The 23,189-nt window shown below is 37.2% G+C and overlaps 1 protein-coding gene across 1 annotated transcript; it reads right to left on the bottom strand.

Moving 5' to 3' along the window:
- Positions 1–10,372: 10,372 nt before the first annotated feature.
- On the bottom strand, positions 10,373–15,141 carry LOC139858098 (uncharacterized). Its single transcript, XM_071846951.1, has 10 exons — positions 14,904–15,141; positions 13,697–14,137; positions 13,183–13,263; positions 13,036–13,095; positions 12,829–12,872; positions 12,289–12,331; positions 12,094–12,165; positions 11,907–12,008; positions 11,427–11,648; positions 10,373–10,797 (listed from the first exon to the last, which is right to left on the bottom strand). The coding sequence occupies exons 2-9, from the start codon at positions 14,090–14,092 to the stop codon at positions 11,529–11,531; spliced, it is 918 nt and encodes a 305-aa protein (XP_071703052.1). The 5' UTR covers positions 14,093–14,137; positions 14,904–15,141; the 3' UTR covers positions 10,373–10,797; positions 11,427–11,528.
- Positions 15,142–23,189: the final 8,048 nt, after the last annotated feature.

Raw genomic sequence — 23,189 nt, 5'->3', positions numbered from 1 at the left:
AGCCTTGGTTGTATCCGCAGACGCCAGGGCAGCCTTGGCAAAATATTCAGGGGCAGGCGAATCTCGCAAGCCAATTTATGCAGGCGGCGCCTCCTGACATGGTCCACCTATTTTCACAACCTGATTTTGTTCAGGATATGATGAGGCGTTTCTTCGCAGGGCTCAAAGGTGACCCTGTTAAACCACCTTTTGAGCTACCAACTACTTTTGATAAGTTTCCTTCGCATATAACTGCATATCCGTTTCCATCAGCGCCAAAGATACCCCATACACTGGGTACTTATAATGGTTTGACTGATCCGGATGACTTCCTACAGCGTTTCGAGGGCGCAATGCGCACCCAAGGTTGGGTGGATCCGGTCGCATGTCAGATATTTCCCATGACGCTGCAGGGCATTGCTTGCGAATGGTTTAATAAACTCCCATCAGGTAGCATATCCGGGTTCATGGATCTGCGGACGAAGTTCTTGCTGCAATATCAGAATCAGAGGCCACGCAAACGCACTCACATCGAATGTCATGATATTGTGCAGAAATCCAAGGAATCTTTGGGTGAATTTCTCACAAGATATACTAATGAGTGTCTGCGCATACCAGATCTCAAGCCAGAGCAACAGATTTCCGGACTCATACATGGTATAAACTCAGAACGTCATCCAACACTGGTAAGGCGTCTGCGCCATACAGTCCCAACAACTTATGCTGAAGCGCTTAATGAATGCCATGACTATATATGGAGTGGCGAAGATAATGATATTCCAACAGCTAGCTCACGCAACGAGAGGAAAGACGATGATGATCGTTCGCGCGATCAAAATCGTGGCAACAACTCTCGCGGAAGGTATCCAAGCGATGGTCCTATCAGGAATGATAAAGGGAAATCAAGTGGCAATTTTCGAAACAATAATCAGCGCGGCATCAATAATCAGAACTATGCGCTGCTTAAAAGTTTGTCTAAAACGCCAAAAGAAATTTTGGCAACCGAACTAGTGTGCGCGACCTTTGCGGTTCCAACTCCGCTTACAGAATTTGGCAAGCGGGATAAAACAAAGTATTGCGAATTCCATGACGACTACGGGCATGACATTAATCGATGTAAAAACTTGATGGAACGAGTGCTCGAGGCACTACGCGCAGGTAAATTGGATCACCTAAAACCACCTAAGAAGGACAAGGGAAAATCCGCAGAGGAAGGGTCGAAGGCTAAAACTTTCGCATGGCAAAAAGTTGATAAAACAAAAAACGCCGACTTAACCATTAATATGGTCGACGCAGAGAAAGTTAGCCAGCGGAGAAAGTACAATGATCGCCATGACTAGGAACTTCTCCCAATCACGTTTCCTCCTGTAATGTCAATCGACGCAGTTAATGAGCCCATTATCATCAAGTGTCGCATCCCTACTTGCGGAGTACAAATTAAACTCATGCATGTTGACACCGGGAGTGGAGTTGACATTATGTACGAGCATTGCTATCGTTTCCTCCCTACAGAAGTTAAAACGCAGCTACGCCAGTCTGATATTACGTTATCTGGGTTCTCCGGAGAAAGCTCATGGCCGCTAGGCCGGATAGAGCTAATAATAGAACTCGCAGATGACAAGAATCCGCAATTGGTCGGACACGAGTTAGTTGACTTTTATGTGGTTCGTTCAACTTCGCGGTACAACGCGCTGCTTGGGAGAAATTTCATACGACGTTTTAACGTTATACCGTCGGTGGTGCATGGTTTGATTAAGTTTCCTACGAAGGGAGGGGTTGCCATAATTGCGTCACATCAAACAACCGAGTTGTGTGGTTCAGTTGTGCCTGTAAACATTCCCAGCATGGGAGAACAACTCGCAAGCAGTACAGTCATAATAAACCGTTTACATCCGGATAAACGAATTAAAATCAGCGCAGGCTTGTCAGCCGAAACAAATGCCAAATTGCATGGAATATTGTCCGCTAACGCAGATGTTTTCGCGTGGCGTGAATCAGACATGATGGGGGTTCCGCGAGACATTGCGGAACATAAATTGAATGTTAACCCATCACTCACGCCCGTTAGACAAAAAAGCGGCATATGGCTCTTGAGCGCAGTGATTGGTTGTGCGCAGAAGTAGATAATCTTGTCAAAGCAAACATCCTGCGGGAGGTGCGGTATCAGACATGGGTGGCTAATCCTGTGTTAGTCAAAAAGGCTGACGGTAATTGGCGGATGTGCTTTGATTTTAAAGACATTAATAAAGCGTGTCCTAAGGACAACTACCCTCTCCCGGAGATAGACTGGAAGGTGGAATCACTGTCAGGGTTCCGGTACAAGTGTTTTCTAGATGCGTACAAGGGTTATCACCAAATCTTAATGGCTGCGGAAGATGAGGACAAAACTGCTTTCCATACGCCGCAAGGTATTTACTGTTATACGAAGATGCCCTTCGGATTAAAAAACGCAGGCGCAACCTATTAGCGCGTAATTGACGCAGCCTTCAAGCACCAAATTGGCAGAAACCTTGAAGCATATGTCGATGACTTGGTGATTAAAAGTAACACCGAAGAAGAAATGCTCGCAGACATCCTAGAAAAATTTGCGTCTCTACGCAGGATCAACATGAAGCTTAACCCGCTCAAATGTAGTTTTGGGGAAGAGGAAGGCAAGTTTTTAGGTCATGTAGTGACAGCTCGGGGAATCAAGGCAAATCCCAAAAAGATTGAGGCCATTGATAGTTTGCCATCTCCGAAGACAAAGAAAGACGTGCAGAGTCTAACTGAGAAGCTTACGGCGGTCACGCGGTTTTTGTCGAAGGCCGCAGAGTGACAATTGCCATTCTTCAATACTTTGAAGAATTGTTTAAAGAAAAAAGACTTCGTATGGACTCAGGAAGCAGAATCAGCCTTTCAGGAGATGAAGAGAGTGCTCGCTGAATTACCAACACTCACCGCGCCAGTATCAGGAGAAACGCTTAAGCTGTACCTTGAGGCATCGAAAGAGGCTATCAGCTCGGTTCTTATCGCAGATCGCGGAAAGGTAATCCACTTTTATTTACATGCATTATTTATTTCGCAGAAATATGACGCTGAGGTTTTCTCAGACGCAAATGCCGGTCTACTTCGTAAGCAAGACGCTGACATCAAGCGAAGTAAACCATTCACCAATAGAAAAACTAGTATATGCGCTAGTCCACATGGCGCGGCGTTTGCGCCGGTACTTTCAAGCACATCCAATCGTGGTTCTAACTGATCAACCGATCAAACAGGTTGGTACGTGCCTAATTTGCGGCAATGTCCGGGGTTACCGCATTGACTAACGCAATCATTTTTCTTTCAGGTGTTGTACAAGCCTGAGATTTCTGGCCGAATCGCTAAATGGGCAGTTGAGTTAGGAGAACATGAAAGAAATTTTTATTTGCGCAGCGCGGTTAAGGGTCAAATACTTGCGGATTACCTAGCAGAGTTACCTGCAGATGTTGAGGCATCGACAGCGCATCAGGACACGCCTGTGCCATCTTTGTCACCATGGAAATTATACACCGATGGTGCCTGCAGCGCAGCTGGCGCGGGTGCAGGTGTAATTTTAACTGGCCCAGGTGGTGAAGAGCATACATATGCGCTGCGGTTTAATTTTGCTGTTACGAACAACGAAGCAAAATATGAGGCTTTGTTAGCAGGTATGCGTATCGCGCATAAATTAAATGTCCAAATTCTGCACGCTTATGTAGATTCAAAGCTGGTATGCAGTCAAGTCAGCGGAGACTTCGAAGCGCATGACATAGCCATGCAGCAGTATTTATCCCTTGTTCATAACCTCGCTGACCAGTTTGAAGCTTTTCAAATCTCCCACGTCATGCGGGGGCAAAATAAGAAGGCGGATGCGCTTAGCAAATTGGCTGCTTTGGCCTTTGATCATCTGGGGAAGAAAGTTCTTATAGAAGAACTGCATGCGAAATCAATTGTTATGATGCCTTTGGTGGCACCTGTTGAGGAATCCAGCTCAACATGGATGACACCTATTATTGCTTTCCTGCGGGACGGCACATCACCTGCGGATTCCGTTGATGCGAAGAAGGTCCGCACCAAGGCACCACTGTATGCCCTTGAGGGTGACGTCCTATATCGAAAAAATTATTTAGGGCCGCACTTAAGGTGTATTGGTCCGAAAGAGGCAGAGGAGGTTATACGCGAGGTGCATGAGGGTGCATGCGCTCTTCATTCAGGGCACAGGTCTATTGTGTCAAAAATTATGCGGCTAGGTTATTATTGGCTCACTATGTAATGATACCGCACGAATAGTTAAGCAATGCGAATCTTGCCAAATACATGCACCCATCAGCAGGGCACCTGCGCATCCTATGATACAGGTCTCCTCACTATGGCCATTCTGCAAATGGGCAATTGACATAGTCGGACCATTTCCAAAAGGCCGAGGAAACATCAAATTCTTGATTGTTGCAATCGACTATTTCACTAAGTGGGTTGAAGCGCGACCGCTGGCAACAATTTCAGGAAAGAGGGTGCGAAATTTTGTATGGGAAGACATTGTTTGTTGATTCGGCATACCAAACGAAATCGTTAGTGATAACGGTACACAGTTTGCGGGGGATCCTTTTCGTAGTTGGTGCGCGGAGCTTAATATTAAGCAAACTTTTACTTCCGTTGCGCATCCGCAGGCGAATGGACAATGCAAAGTCACCAACCGGGATATAGTGGCCGGAATCAAAGCTAGATTGGGTCATGGTCGCATTGGTTGGGTGGACGAACTACCAAAAGTTTTGTGGGCGCATAGAACAACACCCAAAGCGAGAACTGGTTAGACTCCGTTTAGTTTGGTCTATGGATCAGAAGCTGTTGTACCCGCAGAAATTGGGGTGCCAACATTCCGCATACAGAATTTTGACGAGGAAAATAACTCAGAAGCTTTGCGGGAAAATCTTAATCTGCTTGAAGAACGCAGACTCTCTGCGGCGGTAAACGAAACCAATAATAAGCAAAAAATTGCAAAGTACTACAATCAGCGTGTGCGTTCGCGCTCTTATAAGTGCGGGGACTTAGTTTGGCGTCAGAATGACGCAAGTCATGCGCAGGATACTGGGAAATTGGGCCCCCGTTGGGAAGGTCCGTACAGGGTAGCAAAAGCAAGCAACACCGGGGCATACCATCTCGAGACATTAGATAGAAAACCTGTGAAACGCACTTGGCACGCGACATTGTTGAAAAAATGTTATATGTAGCTGGATGGACCTGATCACTCCTATTTATTTTAGCACATTATTTTTTCTATGTATTTTCCGTCCGTTTGGATGTGTCGCGGTTGTAATCATGATTAATGCCAATTAAATATTTACTCGCGCATACTTTTGTTGTTTTTTTTTTTTTTTTGTATGCGGTTCCTGCCTACTTAAGGGGTGTCCTCTAGCCCCCGTGCGGCAGAAGTCTATTTGGTTACAAGGCTAGATATCAACGGCAGGCGAAGGGAATTGGTTTTCCCCTAGCCAAGCGCCACGCAGACTAGATGGCTGCCAAGTCGACTTAAAACTACAAGCATTGGTTTGCTTGCGCGTAATTACTCTCGCATTAGTTTGCTTGAGGAACTCTTAAGTATAAAAGCATTGGTTTGTTTTTAGTTGCGTTGCTTACCATACAGCTAAAGTGCACCTCTAGCACATGACAAAGCAATAACGCAGTAGCTTTTGAGTCTAAATTGTTAAAGGTAAAATTGCTAAAATATTGGTTTATTTTACGCAGTACCTGCGTATGCGCATGAGTTTTGGTTAACTATGCGCATAGGCATGCGGTCCACCATTTATTTTGATTCGCGATATATAAACAATTAATACACAACGCATGCACAAAATAATATCATATATTAAAACTAAGGTTATTACAGTCATTGTTTAACATGCCTGCCCAACACGGGACTTACGGCACAAATAGTTACAAACAAAATCTAAAAATCCTCCTTGAGAAACCCATCAATGGGCATGTTGGGATCCGCAGCAAACGCATCTATTAGGGGGATTAGGATGGACTGGATGGCCTGCTCCGCTTCTAGGAGCGCCTCAGCTATACCCTCTTTCAAATGTTTTCGCACAACCTCAGGGTACGGTAGCGTGAGGTCGCAGCCTTTGATCTCCTCAAGCATGACCTTGTTATTTTCATGCTCGTTCACCGCATCGACGTAGGCGTTGAACTTTTTGGTGACGGGTCCCGAGTCCATTACCTTCTGCGCGATGGCGTGAAGGGAGGTGCGAAGCTTTGACAAGTCTGCCTCCGCTAGCTCGCGGCCAGTCACCGCATCATCCATCTCCCTGCACACCCTTTCCAGTTCCATCCGCAGGCACTCCGTCTCCCCCTTAGCCTGGTCAACCGCCCCCACCAGCTCGCGGTTCTTTTTCCTTTCCTCAATCAGCGCGGCCTTTGTCTCCGCCGCAGTCACCTCCACTGCCTTGCGCGCTTCTTCCGTGGCATCCCTGTCTTTCTTGACCTGATCAACGCCCGCTTACAGCAGTCCCAACTCTGTTTCTTTCTGCACGGCCACCTGATACAAATTGGTGGAGCGACGGGCCTGGTCCGCGAACATACCAAAGAACACAAGGCCGTTCTGGACGAAGGCATTGAGCGCTTGGTGAAAGGGCAGTGCGGCCAGCTGATTGCGGAACTTCGCCGGAAAGATTTGTTGCAGAAACGCAGACTGCTCTGCGGCATTTTCGGCGGAGGACTGGGTGAGCTGTGCCAAGTTTGCCAATCGGAAGCTACCGGGCGGTGGGACTGGTGTAGAATCAGAGTCAAGGTGTATCGCCCTGTCCCTGGATGTGGCGGTAGCCTCCAGTTCCGGATTTGCCTGCGGCTGCGCCTGCTGCGTCTCCTCAATATGCTCTGCATATCAGTAACTTGTTAGCATGTGAAGATTAATCATACGGTGTTTACGAAAGAAAAGAGATGCTTACCAGTGATAGGAGGAGGAAGATCTGCGGATGTTGGGTCGACGGGGACAAAGTTGTCATTCCGCATGTCCTCCTTTTGTTTAGGGGTTAGCTTCTTCTTCTTCTTCTGCTTGGTTTGGTGGCTTTGGCAGCTTTGCGCTTGTTGCCCGAGGTGGCAGGTGCGTCCACCTCGTTCTCGCCAGTCTTCTCCTGCTCAAGCGGCTCATTAACGTTCTGCTTGCGGAAGGAGATGGCCGCAATCTCCTCTGAGGTGAGCACTTTCTTCATCTTCGTCTCTGCAAGCATATGCGCAATATTAAAACATGTATGTATACGCTAGTGGTTAAATATTCATATGCATTTATACTATTCCTACCCTTGCCATTCGGCGCGATTATGGCCGGACGCATGTTCTCCCATGGCCAGTGCGCGGATATCCTTCCCAACCGCAGCATAATGTTCCCATAAGACCGGTGCACAAGCTGTGCGTTAGCGTACTCTGCTAACAGCTTCATTTCCTCGTCATCAAGGATGGGGGTTTTGTTCACGTCCTTGGCCATGCTTTCACACCAGATAAGCGTTTGCGGAAAGTTGGCTCCAACAACAGATTGGTCGATGAAAAAGAAAGTTTCTTTCCAGTGACCCGCATTCGATTTTGGGGTTTTGGTGAAGTTTTGGCGGACGAAGAATGTGAACCAGGATTTGTGGTGGTTGGCTAAGCGGTATAAATGGCAGAACACCTTAACCAGGGGCACCTTGTTGAGTGCAACACACCACATCTCAAACAGTACAATCTTCCCTATCGCGTAAGGGTGTAATTGCCCTAACCCTACGCCAAAATGATCTAAAAACCCCCAAAAAGAAGTCGGAAGGGGGCACCCTAAAATTGCCATGCTTAAACGCATGCTCATATATAGCTACATTGTTCTCCGGTGGTGAATGAGCACGTTGATTAGACTGGGGAGGCACCGGATTATACTGTGCCAGCGGTGGGTATTGTTTAACTAAAGAATCAATATGCTTCTGCTCTATAATAGACACTACGCTATCTACATATGTCTCGTTAGCCTTAGTCATTTTCTATAAAGTGATCGGAGAATAACTAACCTTTAGAAGTTGGCTGGAATATTCGAGTTTTGATCGGAATTGAAAATGGCAGCGTATCTGGGAAGCTTGGTGCAGAAAAGTAGAAATGTGTGTGAAACGGGTCTATTTATAGTAAAAGATTGGGAGTCATGGGGTGGAATGGTGTGATCGTGGCTGTACACGTGTAACGCAATCAACGGGTGTCATTTTATGAACGCGCGTGAATGTCAGTTGGGCATGGTTAACTATGAGCGCGTGGCTGACACGCGCCTGCCAACTGCCACTTTACGTTTTGTCAGCCGAATGGGTTTCTGCGACAATGACAGGCATTTAATGCCCTCGAAACGCACGCGAAAAATTAAATGCTAGCCATTTTCTTGTTTTTTCTTTTTCGCTTAATAGTTTGATATCATATGTCTTGCGTCATATAACATCAAACTGGGGGGACATAATGATACCGCAACCCGCATGCGCATTTCATCTGTATGCGGGCCCTTGATAGCATGCGAATGCGTATACCTTTTATGCGGTATGCGGTATGCGGTTATGTATCGAATGCCTTTGTTCCCGGTACGACAGTTACTTGGTCATCAAGTCAATATCTTTTCCATAATTATATCCGAGATTCGGGGGAGTTAGTTATGGACGAGATTATCATTATCTTAGATGATTCTAGAATTAGGGTTTGCCTATATATACAAACCCTTAGTATCATTCTAAACACACAATCACGTTACGTAACCATCATCTACTACACGTCTTACGTAACCATCATCATCTAGCATCTTCTCAAGGTCAACAGGTTAGTTTCTCGTTAACTAGCACCTATGACCTTACCTGGGGCCTTTTGATCGACGATCGTTATCGAAGGTGGACTTAATCACTTGGCCACCCTGCCGACATCATCATGTCGGCCAGGGTTATTCACGGTAGCCGGACCGAAGAGCCTTGTTCTAAGATCCTTAAACCTCACTTTACGCGTTGAACAGGCATATTAACCCTATGGTTAAAATATGCATGATCATAATAGAATTGGAAATGGAATTTGGAATGATCTATATAATCAATCCCTTAAAATAGCTTCGGGCCTGAGCCTAGGCTTGAGTGCCACACGTCTAGTTCGGATTGGCTGCTTAGGCTCAGGTTCACTATTACAAAAACTTAAAATTTTTAATTTAGTATCTCTACTTTCAATTATCCACTTTTAGAAAAGTAAGAGAGATAAATCGTAAATAATGGAAGGATGAAAATGAAAATGGGCGAGGACTAAATGTGAATAATTGAAAGTGTCGGGACTAAATTGAAAATTTCCAATTTAATGATGCGACTTTTGTAATAGCCGAGCCTACGCACCCAATGTGAACATGACGTGTAGCACCCAAGCCTAGACTCGGGCCCAAAACTATGTTCTCGTATTGATTATATATACAATTTTATATTATAATTAGGGATGACAATGGATCGGATATGGATCGAGTGACGCCGTATCCATATCTACATTCATTTAATTTTTGTTCATCCATATCCATATCCATATCCATTTAGTTCCAGGTCATCCATCCATATCATTATCTAGTGGATTTAGCGGGTTAATGGATATCCAATGGATATTAGAATTTTGTTACAAAATATCCTAATATGCGATTAAAAGAAAAACGTAGTATAACAAAAATGAATATAACATGACAAATTAAAATCTATCTATAAGAATATGTAATCTTTGTCGCAATATGTAACAAAAATTGTTAAATTTACTATAAAATATAGATTAGGAAAAATTAAATATGAAATTTTAAGTTTGTTTTGTTAGATATACGTGTTTGATTGTAATATATTATAGTTTTTCATTGTAGGTATTAAAACATAATGGAAATCTAACCGTAAATGAATATATATATATATATATATATATATATATATATATATATATATATATATATATATATATATATATATATATATATATATATATATATATATGTATTTCGGGTGGTAATGGATATAATCATGAATAAAACTTTTCATCCATATCCATTTAGGTTCATATCCGTATTCATATCCATTTAGGTTCATCCATATCCATCACAAAACGGGTGGATCGGGTGAATATCCCTATCCCTAATTATAACTATAGTTGGTCTTCTATAAACTAAACACCATTTCAAGAATGCTTCCTGTAAATGCAAGATACAAAATCATATTTTTATGACCAAAGAGTATGCAAAAGTGGACACACTTCTTTCTAATAGATTGTTAATAAAAGTTGATGGTGGTTAAATTATTGTTTATACTAACTCGAGTCAATCACGACCATTGTTCCCCTTCGTTATATATCAACCTTTCGGGTTTGTTTCAAAACTCAACAATTCATGATCAACAAATGTCCGTATTGTTTTCACATACAAACCAAAATGACTTCAAGTAGAACAAGATTTTAACATGTTATCCGACCACCACATACTTTTGCCGCTCCAAATGTGAATCATTGATCAAGTTAACAGTTGGACCAAAGATAAGACATAAATCAGGTTTTATAAACTCATTACAGCAATAGCTCAAATACAATTGTGACGAAGAAGCATCAAATAATCTCTACGAAGCATAAATATTCTCATCAACTGTAGTTGTATATGCTATACTCAGATTCCTTGAACGTTCTCGAGGATCTAAATTAACAGAAAGGGTCTCAGAATCAATGGATACGCCTATGACCATTTAAATTACCTAATCAATATGATGTCTTTTCCCCAACATAATCCTCCATCGTTTACGTTTTCTAATCAACATTTCTTGATTTAAGTACCGTCAGATAAAGCTACAACAATAAAAATTAAGAAACAATCAACAACTTGCATGATAGTGAACAGCTAAAAAAACAATGGAGAACGGATGTATCAGACGGTTGGTTTCTAATTATTTGTATATAAAGCCTATCTTAATGTGTTAATGTCAGGAACATCATATAAGTGTTGGATTAATCAAGTTTATTAATGGATCAAGATAAGCACTTATTATAAATTGGTAGTTATTATATTGGTTGTTATTTCGTTTTAGTAGTTATTGTTGGGGGTTAGTGTAAAGTCACAACCTTAGATTAGTGTTGTAGACAGCGGCCGCCTCGGCCGACTATTCGGTTTGGTGACTAGCCCGTCCCGTTTCACCCAGAATGTCTAATTAGTCGGTCAACGCTAAAAAGTCGGGTCAAGGGCAGTCAAAGTCGGAGTTTGTCTGAGTCGGTCAAAGTCAAGGTTGGTCGATGTTAGGTCAAAATTCTAATAGTAGTTTTTGTACTCATACTATGTGCCCATTACATATGTTTGATATATTTACTTTTGAAATATTTATGTAACTAAAATATGTGCAATTAAGTTTAACATTACTTTCAAGAGTTTGACCATTCACTAGGGTATTTAAAAGCTTATAAATACATTATCGAAATCATACCTCTCAAACGTAGTTACGTACAACCTGGACTTCGAAACAAGAATTTTGGAAGAACAGACTTGATTGTCCTCTACTGAGGCAATAATCGAAGGGTGTGAAACGTCAAATGGCTTTAGCAAACCATTTCGGTAACCTCAGGGACTCCTTCATTCCAAGCCTCGAAAAGAAGAGAGCGTATAGAAGATGTAGCAGGAATACAAAGAAACAACAATTAATTAAGAGCTGCCAAAACAAAGAGGGGTCTAATTAAAGATGATAATAAACAATAATATTAATTATGAATTTTGGTTTGCTGAACGAAGTTACTTTTGACTTTGAATTTCAAGGTTATCACTTATACATGGATTTATGAATATTTCAAAACCAACATTTCGTATCACCATATTCATAATCCATTTGGATAAAGATTTCAGATCTCAAAAGTGGGTACGTTCGTTTACAAAATAGAGTAATAGTAACTGAGAAGTTAATAAGACGTACCAAGGTACCAAAAATGGAGTATATCACATCCATTGATGGAATTGCCAAGAAGCCTAACGATGAGAGGATAAATGTGGCTGATGCATGAATGTTTATGGTGATCTACAAAAAAAAAGCATAATCAATTCAAATGAATACTGAATACATGTGTTTTTTATGAACGATTAATTATTAGTTACAAACTTACCAAAGCGAGAATATTCTCCCTGATTAAGAATGAGTACATCACAACATATCCCAGTGCACCTGCAGCTCTAACCTGAAATAATTTAAGATGAGTATCACTAAACTCGATTGTTCAAAACCGGAGAGTTATTCCAAAATGTGGGAAATTATGTTGGGAGAGAGAGAGAGAGAGAGAGAGAGAGAGAGAGAGAGTTACAATTGCGCTCACAAATATGGAAACACCCCAACTAGTTTTTGACCTGGGAAATGATTGATAACAAAACAACACAACTATAAATTAATCAGTGGATGATAGAAAAATTCACACATAATTACAGTCAGCTAAACAAATAGAAACAACCCTGAAGTTCAACTAAAACCTTTGATGCTGAAACGGTAGTTTATAAAAAAAAAAAAAAAAAAAAAAAAAGAATCTTTTAGCATTTTTTTCTTAGTACATCCTCCCTCACGAGTAAAAATTTAACCTAAATTTTGCACTATACAGTTTATGACCTATCTCAAGATCTTCAAGTACTAAGGACCCGTCAGCGTACAGGTTATTGCTAAACATTTATTGTATGATCTTTGACTCTTAATCAAATGTACATTAATATTTATGTGCAGTTCATAAGCTAGGGCATGCTAGAACGAATTTTTGACTCAAGAGCCATGTATACTAAAGTTAACTTCACAAATGCTTAATACACTATATGTATGTACATATCTTAAATTAATATTAGATGAACCAACTACATACCTCCATAAAGAGCCCATGGCAAGACCAAGAAAACCGTGCATTAGCTGCAATGCAAAAATATATACAAATTAGATGTATGGATTCAGCACCCAAACTTACATACGGCATTGGAAAATAAGGGCAAAACTGGACCATATATCCAATATCCAATTAAAGTTAAACGAGTAAATGTTTTAAAAGGTGACTGCAAAATGAACGTTTGCTGACCAGGTAAGTTATTGCTTTTATCGGCCCAGCCAACACAAGCAAAAGTGTAGCAGTTGCCACCTACAAAATTATTAAATGCATATAACAAAGATGCAACAAGATTATGATAAATATTTAAGGACAAAAAAAAAATTGATAACTACACACCATAGTCTTTCTACCAGCAACAATATCCCATCTCATCGAGGAGAACACAATCGGCAACGCAAAGAAACAACCAAAGTAGTTCTGTCAACACCACACATCGTTAGTTAGCATTCCAATTAGAATAATGTACATTAGCGAAAGGAGTTCAAGCACAATTTTGTATCTCCTTAATCATTAACTTGGTCCAAGGTTGCTAAAATCACTACTCAGGGAGTACTTGGTCGGGAATTGTTAGGTAGTAATTGGCAACTCAGGGAGTAATAAGTTGTTGACCAAGTTTGACTTTGACCAATTTTGACAGAGTTTTGACCGGTTTTAACAAATTTTCCATGTAATCCCGAGTTCTGGCCAAGTCCCAAGTTTTTGTTTTTGCCGAGTAATCTCGAATAATCCCCCTTGACCGAGGGTTGACCGAGAGTTGACCGAGTAATCGGCGAGTTTTTCCAAGCGTTGCAACCCTGGCTTTAACTAGAATAAAAATAACCTAGCAAGAAGAATTGCATAAAAATAGTACCTCAATAGCAAGAGAGCTACTTAAGATGTAGACTAACCCACCAAGAGCAGCAAACATAGAACATTCCACCAACCTCAACGTCTTCTGATAAACATTCCCGTTCATAGTCAAGTCCTCCGAATAAAGAGTGTTCTCTCCTTCATTTTCATCATTTTGAATCCATAATGGAGCTCCGATTTCTGAAACCCGGACATTTTTGAGCTTCGGATCGGTTCTAAAGGTGGAAAATTGGGCATAAGGATAAAGGTTTGTGGCTGATGAGATATGACAGAGCTTAGATTTAAGATATAAAGTAGGAGAGGTTGGTTTGACATTCTTGGAAATATGAGAAATTAAGGGTTGGAGACAATTACAACCATGAATCTTTGGAACGTTCATGGTTGTTGAAGGATTCATGTTCTTCGCCAGTGGTTCTCTTTGTATATAAATTACAACAAAACACTACAAAGATGACAACAAATAAAAATATTATCATTTAAATAAGGAAAGAGTGAATACATATTTCATTCCAAAATGCAAATTCAAGAATGTAACAAATAACTAGAGATAACAAAATGTTCATGCTTTATATATGACTATTGTTTCAAATGTGATGTTAGTAGAATGACAATCTAATTCTCTTAAATACAGATATTAGAAGGTTTTATTCATTCTGAAATCATTACACAGTTCAATTCAATTACCACCTATATAGATATAACAATAACGTATAACCACGATCATTAAAAACGAATATAAAATTGGCTGGTCCACAAAATGCATTTTTAATAGTATACGGCTTAGCTTATGTTATAGGGGTTAAAAGCCATTTTTACAGAGCTCAATCCCATAGGCAACAGAAATTGGGAATTTTCACCTCCAATAATCTATAAAATGCCAAAAAGTGTTTGTCACGTGAAAATTTCTTATTGCATTATCAACATACAAAATAAGCCAACGATCTTTTTAAAAGAGCTAATCCAAATACCCACCCCCAAGTTGCAGAAATTGAATACAATTAAATAATAATGCAACTCACAAAAATGACAATTTACAAGAAACATACTCAGGTAAGCACATAATTAGTTCAATTGAATATTCGCTTAATCGATTATAGCCAAACAAACCCTAGACTTAAAGTCAAAAAAAATTGCTTACAAGGAATACAATTTAAATGAGCAATTAAAGAATGAATAATGTAGAATTAACAAGTGAAATAATTACTTACAAAGTGGTTCAATAATAATTGAAGTTGAAAAGAAGACCGGACTATGAGCAGCCGGAGACGACGGATGCCAGCGCAGCTATGGAGGACCCCCACTAGAAGATTTGGTTGACTTGGGGTTTAACGAAGGAGAGCACTGTGTTCGTGTCTGAATATATGAACCATCAACAAGATGAGAAATAGGAATAGGAATAGGAATCAGGAGGAATGATATGTTTATTATTTATTATTATTATTATTAATAAGAATAAGAATTATTGCTCGGAACCATATGAAAAGTAAAGTTAAAAATTAAAATTATTGTAGTATATATATATATACTTTTTACAACAAATACTGTAAATAAACTACGTAATAAATAAAAATAAAAATAAAAATAAAAATATAATATAATATGATTAGTTAAATATTGTGGATATAATTTGATGAAACATGACTAGGAACATCGAAATCAACAGGTTTAATTCATACAAAGGCGGAATTAGTGAATCAAACCATTCTAGTGAATATATTGTGCTTTTTGGGATTAATCAAGTCAAACCACAACAATGGATGTGTGATTAGATTGATGCCTAGAGCTATTATTCACCTCTTAAGTGATTTGGGTTGAGAGAGAATTGGATAAGGCTACCAGATCTGAGTGATGTGTGTGTAATGAGAGGCTTAACCTAAAATGGAGAACATAACACTTATATACCCCTGCTGTTGAGTCAACCGTGCGAGTCAGCCGTCACTCGTACGAGTGGGCTGCCTTAGCCTTACGGGTGATCACTCACTCGTGTATGTATACTCAGATTAGATTTGTGACTCAGCTCAGCTCAACCGTGCGTATGAGCTTGTCAGTCGTACGAGTGAGCCTTCACTCGTACGTCAGACTGAGTCTAAAATAGTCAAACATCCTTTTCGCATTCTTGCAGTACCTGTAACCACATATAAATACATATAGGATAATAACGAGCGATCATGGTAGCCCATAAACTGAAGTACTAATCACAAACGTAGGATAGATGTCTAAGGACTTACAGAAAATGAATCAACAACTCCCCCTAGGACCTAGAACATCAATTACAATAAAGTAAACGTCTGTGAAATACAAATAAGTCCAAAAGTAACATCAGTTTAACATCAAATACACATCCAGATTCTCTCTCTCACATAAAAACATCAAAAACAAAATATAAACTAGCAACACAGTATCTGACAGGATTCAGTTGGCCTGAGCTTGGTTCGAGCTTTGAGCATCACTTTCTCTGTTGAGGTAGGCATGGAAGACATCGATCACACGTTGATATCTCATAGCTTCCTCCTTTTTATCATCTCTGAATGTAATGTGATGGCGGTGAAGTGTCTCTACATCAAATCTCGACAAGTTTCTCAGCCACACAGGATCCAGAATCCTCACATTGTCAAACTGTATGCTTCCATCTTCTTTCTAAATTGCAGTCAGTATCACTGCTTCCTCCGACAATTCATAATAGAACCACCATCTGAAGTTTTTACATATATCCTTGGGTAAGGGCATCAAAGGAGATTGTTTCATATACTTGACTGGATAGAACTTAACAACCCGAACAGGTCCACCTTTCGAATTCAACTTTGTTGGGTGCATGGAGAACCTGGCGGCTGTTGACTTAAAGATATCCCATTTCCCTGTTTTGTACTCATATCTGAGTTTTCTCTGAAACAATCTGGAAAGGTCACTATCCTCAGCGTTCAACATCTCCAGCTTCGCAAGTTGCATGATCTCAAAGTAAGGTAGAGTTTTGAAGTGACTCGGTCTTGCCATATAATCAACTCCTCCTTCCCTCTTGATCGCAAAACAATTTATCTCCTTGGAGTATCCCCAGCTCAGAATTTTACCCTTGGCATACTTCTTGGTTCTCTTTCCCTCTTCATAGAAACTGACAAACTTTGGCTCGAGTTCCGGCTTGTTTATTTGATCAGGGTTAACAATGTTTTGTTTCCACCAACTCTGAGGGATCTCGTCTTCTTCAATGTTTCTATTCACCATAACCCTCTCACGTTCGAACCACTTATTAATCTCATTCCATACCTCGGCTTTAGTTTGCTCGACTCAGAGTTTCTTCTTCTTCAACTCAATCTCATTTCTTTCTTTCTCAACGAGCAGTTTCTTATGTCGGATTCTCTTATTCCTTTCCATTAATACATCAACTTCCTTTACTTGCTCTTTGTAAACCTTTCTCGCCTTTTCTAAATCATTTAAATTCTTCCTTTTCACCTCACTACTCAAATTGAAAAAGTCACTTAAAGTATTGAGTGACAGGTTTGAGTAGGGCTCGAGCGAAGGCATAACAATGTCAACTTCTTCTTCTTCTTCTTCTTCTTCTTCTTCTTCTTCTTCTTCTTCTTCTTCTTCTTCTTCTTCTTCTTCTTCTTCTTCTTCTTCTTCATTCTCAGATTCTGTCACCAATTCATCCTCGGACTCAATTATCACATCCTTTTTCACATTATCTTTACCAACAGAATCTTCACTCTTTTCATCCGCAAACAAATTATCAAAATCACTTAAGTCAATATTTTGGATTGATTCGAGAGGGACATTAGCAGATGGCTCTTCTTGTGGAGCCTTGACTTCAGCTTCAACTGTCTCTGCATCCTCTGTATCATTTTCACTGTCGTATGCCAGAGCAGCAAGCTGTTCCACTGAGAAATCACTTGGTGGAACTTCCCCCTTTTCTGCATCATTAAAAACATTTGAATAATTATATAATATTCAGCAGTAAAGACCTCACCATATTCATTAAAGCTTCGAATAGGTATCACTAATGGATATTCAAAAGAGGGTCCTCCAGTGCCAGCATCTTCTTCATCATCTTTTTGGTCACCAAAGAGACGACCCGTCCTAATCCATAAGGACGAATACAATAACATATGATTACATCGCGAGTTATTTGACCTCTATATGATACTTTTTAAAATATTGCATTCATTTTTAAAAGACAACCTTTTATTACATTGAAAGTTGACATGCAAGTATACCATTTCATAATATCCAACTATAAATGACCTAATCTGCCATTTACTTAATAATAATCTCTATTGAAATCAACGACTTGAATGCAACGTCTTTTGAAATATGCCATGAATGATTCAAAGTAATATCTCTAAAATGAGCAAATGCACAGCGGAAGATTTCCTTAATACCCGTGAATAAACATGCTTTAAAGTGTCAACCAAAAGGTTGGTGAGTTCATTAGTTTATCATAATCAATCATTTCCATAATTTTAATAGACCACAAGATTTCCTTTATTCAATAATCATACACTCGCAAGTGTTTAAAAAATCATTCATATGGATTGAACACCTGGTAACCGACATTAACATCATGCATATAGAATATCCCCAAACAGAAAATCGTCTGTATAATATAAACTCGAAGTACTAAAGCATACCATTTCCAGTATGGGGGAGTTAGTGCCCGTAGATCTACCTTTAGGATTCGCGTCAATTAGGGTGTCTGTTCCCTAATTCTTAGGCTACCAAGCTAAAAGGGTGATATTCGATTCGATAATCCAATCATAGAATGTAATTTTCGGGTACTTGTGTCTATTTCGTCAAACATTTATAAAAGCGCATGTATTCTCAGTCCCAAAAAATATATATTGCAAAAGCATTTAAAAAGGGAGCAAATGAAACTCACAATACTGTATTTTGTAGTAAAATTACATGTGACGTCAATGAACAAGTGTAGGGTTGGCCTTGGATTCACGAACCTATACCATTTGTATATTTATTAATATATATAATTGTAATCGAACACACACACACATACACATACACACACACACACACACATATATATATATATATATATATATATATATATATATATATATATATATATATATATATATATATATATATATATATATATATAAATTTATTAGTTATATCCTTTCTATTTTAATGGTATATATACATGTTTCATATATTCATTTTGTATATAAAAATATTAATTTTTGTTATGTTATATGTATTAAATATACCATTTTTATATTAATAATAATAATTATAATAATACTAAAATAATATTAATAGTGGTAAAAATGATTATAATACGTAATATTATTAATAAGATAATAATGTTAGTAATTCTATTAATAATAATAATAATGATATTAAGGATAATAAGTGTAAATATATCAATTTTATTGTTAATGATAATTATGATAATGATTCTAGTATTTACATAATAATACTGATAACAATAATAATGATAGCTTTAGTGATAATAATTTTAGTAAAAATGATAATAATAATAATAATAATAATAATAATAGTAATTTTTAATAATAACAACACTAATAATTGTAATCATATTAATAATAATGTTAATATTTATAATAATACAGATGTTAATAATAATAATAATAATAACTCTAATATTTATATAATGATACTAATACTAATGTTTATGAAAATAAAAAGTAAATTTTATTATAATCCTAATAATAATAATAACCATAATCGTAATAATGATAATAATACTAAAATGATAGATTAATAATGATAACATTAATAATACTTATAATAATAAAAATAATAATAATAATAATAATTATAACTCTTACGATAACAATAATAATAACAACATAATAATAATAATCATGGTAACAATAATAATAATTATAATAATAATAATCATAATAATAATAATAATAATAGAATTAAAAGTAAGGATGTATACCCTTCAAAAGCTTTTTCTAAAGAAAAATTGCCACGAACCGGGCTAGAACCCGAGACCTCTCTTAAATACACAAACACCCTTAACCAATCGACCATAACTGTTTTTCTGAAATTTATCTTTCCCAAAAATATATATAACCCGTATTATGTACTCCCATATTCATCATCTTCTCCATCATTATCAAATCGACCAGAGAAGTTCAAGACCCAAAATAATGGATTTGTGGTTTCATTTAGCACTTGTAAACAAACAGAGAACTAGAAGGTATCGTTCTTGATTGATTAGGAAATGAAAGAAAAAAAATAAAATCCCTGCTGCTACCGTCGCTGTATAAAAAATAAAAATAAAAATTGATTTTGAAATGGAGACCATTATAGACCATGATTATAACATGAAATACATTCTAAAACATTCATAGAAAGTTTCTGAATCATCAATCTTAACAGAAACGTTAAAACAAAAGCGAACTTTATGATGAACACGAAGTTTGACTTTTTAGATAAAATCATTGACTCCAAAATTTGGATTCGATATTAGAAATTAGAATATGAAACTTTGCAGATAGTTTCAATAGAGGATTCCTAACAAAACCACACTATTACATTTCAAAAATTGATTCATATTCAATTTATGGGCAAAAAGTTGGGTGTACAGGGGAACCGTCGGGTTTTCCTTCAAAATTTTCATTTTTCAACTTCAATTTGTGGTGAACGACTTCTATAGGATGATTGTACGATCACTGGTTGTCTGTATTTATCAATGAAGTCGATAGGTAACAAGATCCGACATAAAGGACACGAAATTTTAGTCAGGAAGAAAAATAAATAAAGTAAATTCGTTAAATTCAACAATCTGTACGATTGATTGATATGGAAAACGTTTTTAGGGATATAAACAAAAATCAAATACAGTTGACAAGGATTTAATTTGATTTAGAATCTTATGAGTAATAATACGTATTTATTTATAGTTATATATGTATATTATCGTATATATATATATATATATATATATATATATATATATATATATATATTATGTAAATGTATATGTATTTATATATTAAGTTATATGTAGTGACCCAAACTTTTCCATGTTTATATATATTAAATGAAATTGTTATTTACATGATTAAGTGTTTCCAACATGTTAAGCAATCAAACTTGTTAAGACTTGATTAATTGAAATAGGTTTCATATAGACAATTGACCATCCAAGTTGACCGGTGATTCACGAACGTTAAAACTTGTAAAAACTATATGATGACATATATATGATTATATATATAGTTAAGATGATATTATGATAAGTAAGTATCTCATTAGGTATTTTAACAATGAGTTATATACATAAAATTGTGTTTATTGAATTAAGAAACTCGAAACGATATATATAACGATTATCGTTATAACAACGTCTTACTAATTACATATGAATCATATTAAGATATTGTTACACTATGTTTTAATCATGATAAATGATAAGTAAACATGTCATTATGTATATTAACAATGAACTACATATGTAAAAACAAGACTACTAACTTAAGGATTTCGAAACGAGACATATATGTAACGATTATCGTTGTAACGACATTTAAATGTATATATATCATATTAAGATATATTAATATATCATAATATCATGATAATATAATAATTTAATATCTCATTAGATATAATGAACATTAAGTTAATAACATTTAACAAGATCGTTAACTTAAAGGTTTCAAATCAACATTTACATGTAACGACTAACGATGACTTAACGACTCAGTTAAAATATATATACATGTAGTGTTTTAATATGTATTCATACACTTTTGAAAGAATTCAAGACACTTATCAAAATACTTCTACTTAACAAAAATGCTTACAATTACATCCTCGTTCAGTTTCATCAACAATTCTACTCGTATGCACCCGTATTCGTACTCGTACAACACACAGCTTCTAAATGTATGCACTATTGGTATATACACTCCAATGATCAGCTCTTAGCAGCCCATGTGAGTCACCTAACACATGTGGGAACCATCATTTGGCAACTAGCATGAAATATCTCATAAAATTACAAAAATATTAGTAATCATTCATGACTTATTTACATGAAAACAAAATTACATATCCTTTATATCTAATCCATATACCAACGACCAAAAACACCTACAAACACTTTCATTCTTCAATTTTCTTCATCTAATTGATCTCTCTCAAGTTCCATCTTCAAGTTCTAAGTGTTCTTCATAAATTCTACAAGTTCTAGTTTCATAAAATCAAGAATACTTCCAAGTTTACTAGCTCACTTCCAATCTTGTAAAGTGATCATCCAACCTCAAGAAATCCTTGTTGTTTACAGTAAGATATCATTCTAAATCAAGGTAATACTGATATACAAACTTTGATTCAGTTCCTATAACTATAACTATCTTAATTCGAGTGATAATCTTACATGAACTTGTTTTCGTGTCATGATTCTACTTCAATAACTTTCAAGCCATCCAAGATCCTTTAAAGCTAGATCATTTCTTGTCACTTCCAGTAGGTTTACCTACTAAACTTGAGGTAGTAATGATGTTCATAACATCATTCGATTCATACATATAAAACTATCTTATTCAAAGATTTGAACATGTAATCACTAGAACATAGTTTAGTTAATTCTAAACTTGTTCGCAAATAAAAGTTAATCCTTCTAACTTGACTTTTAAAATCAACTAAACACATGTTATGTATCTATATGATATGCTAACTTAATGATTTAAAACCTGGAAACACGAAAAACACCGTAAAACTTGACATACGCCGTCGTAGTAACACCGCGGGCTGTTTTGGGTTTGATAATTAAAAACTATGATAAACTTTGATTTAAAAGTTGTTCTTCTAGGAAAATGATTTTTCTTATGAATATGAAACTATATCCAAAAATCATGGTTAAACTCAAAGTGAAAGTATGTTTTTCAAAATGGTCATCAAGACGTCGTTCTTTCGACTGAAATGACTACCTCTTACAAAAATAACTTGTAACTTATATTTTTGACTATAAACCTATACTTTTTCTGTTTAGATTCATAAAATAGAGTTCAATATGAAACCATAGCAATTTGATTCACTCAAAACGGATTTAAAACGAAGAAGTTATGGTTAAAACAAGATTGGATATTTTTTGATTGTTGTAGCTACGGGAAATATTGTAACAATTCTATACAAATCATATCCTAGCTAACTTATATTGTATTATACATGTATTCTAATATATTATGTAATCTTAGGATACCATAGACACGTATGCAAATGTTTTGACATATCATATTAACCCATGTATATATATTATTTGGAACAACCATAGACACTCTATATGCAGTAATGTTGGAGTTAGCTATACAGGGTTGAGGTTGATTCCAAAAATATATATGCTTTGAGTTGTGATCTAGCCTGAGACGTGTATACACTGGGTCATGGATTGATCCAAGATAATATATATCGATTTATTTCTGTACATATAACTATGGACAACTAGTTGTAGGTTATTAACGAGGACAGCTGACTTAATAAGCTTAAAACATTAAAACGTATTAAAA

Source organism: Rutidosis leptorrhynchoides, chromosome 7 (assembly GCF_046630445.1).
Source record: "Rutidosis leptorrhynchoides isolate AG116_Rl617_1_P2 chromosome 7, CSIRO_AGI_Rlap_v1, whole genome shotgun sequence".
In the NCBI taxonomy this organism is placed as follows: Eukaryota; Viridiplantae; Streptophyta; class Magnoliopsida; order Asterales; family Asteraceae; genus Rutidosis; species Rutidosis leptorrhynchoides.
This window is presented reverse-complemented; position numbering and strand designations above follow the sequence as displayed.

Bases quoted from the DNA above. Each gene is read 5' to 3' on its own strand.
- LOC139858098 (XM_071846951.1), bottom strand. From the start codon at position 14,092: ATGAATCCTTCAACAACCATGAACGTTCCAAAGATTCATGGTTGTAAT. The intron at 13,264-13,696 runs GTACTATTTTTA...TGGTGTTGACAG, and splicing joins GTAGCTCTCTTGCTATTGAG to AACTACTTTGGTTGTTTCTT. The intron at 12,332-12,828 runs GTATGTAGTTGG...ATCATTTCCCAG, and splicing joins GCCATGGGCTCTTTATGGAG to GTCAAAAACTAGTTGGGGTG.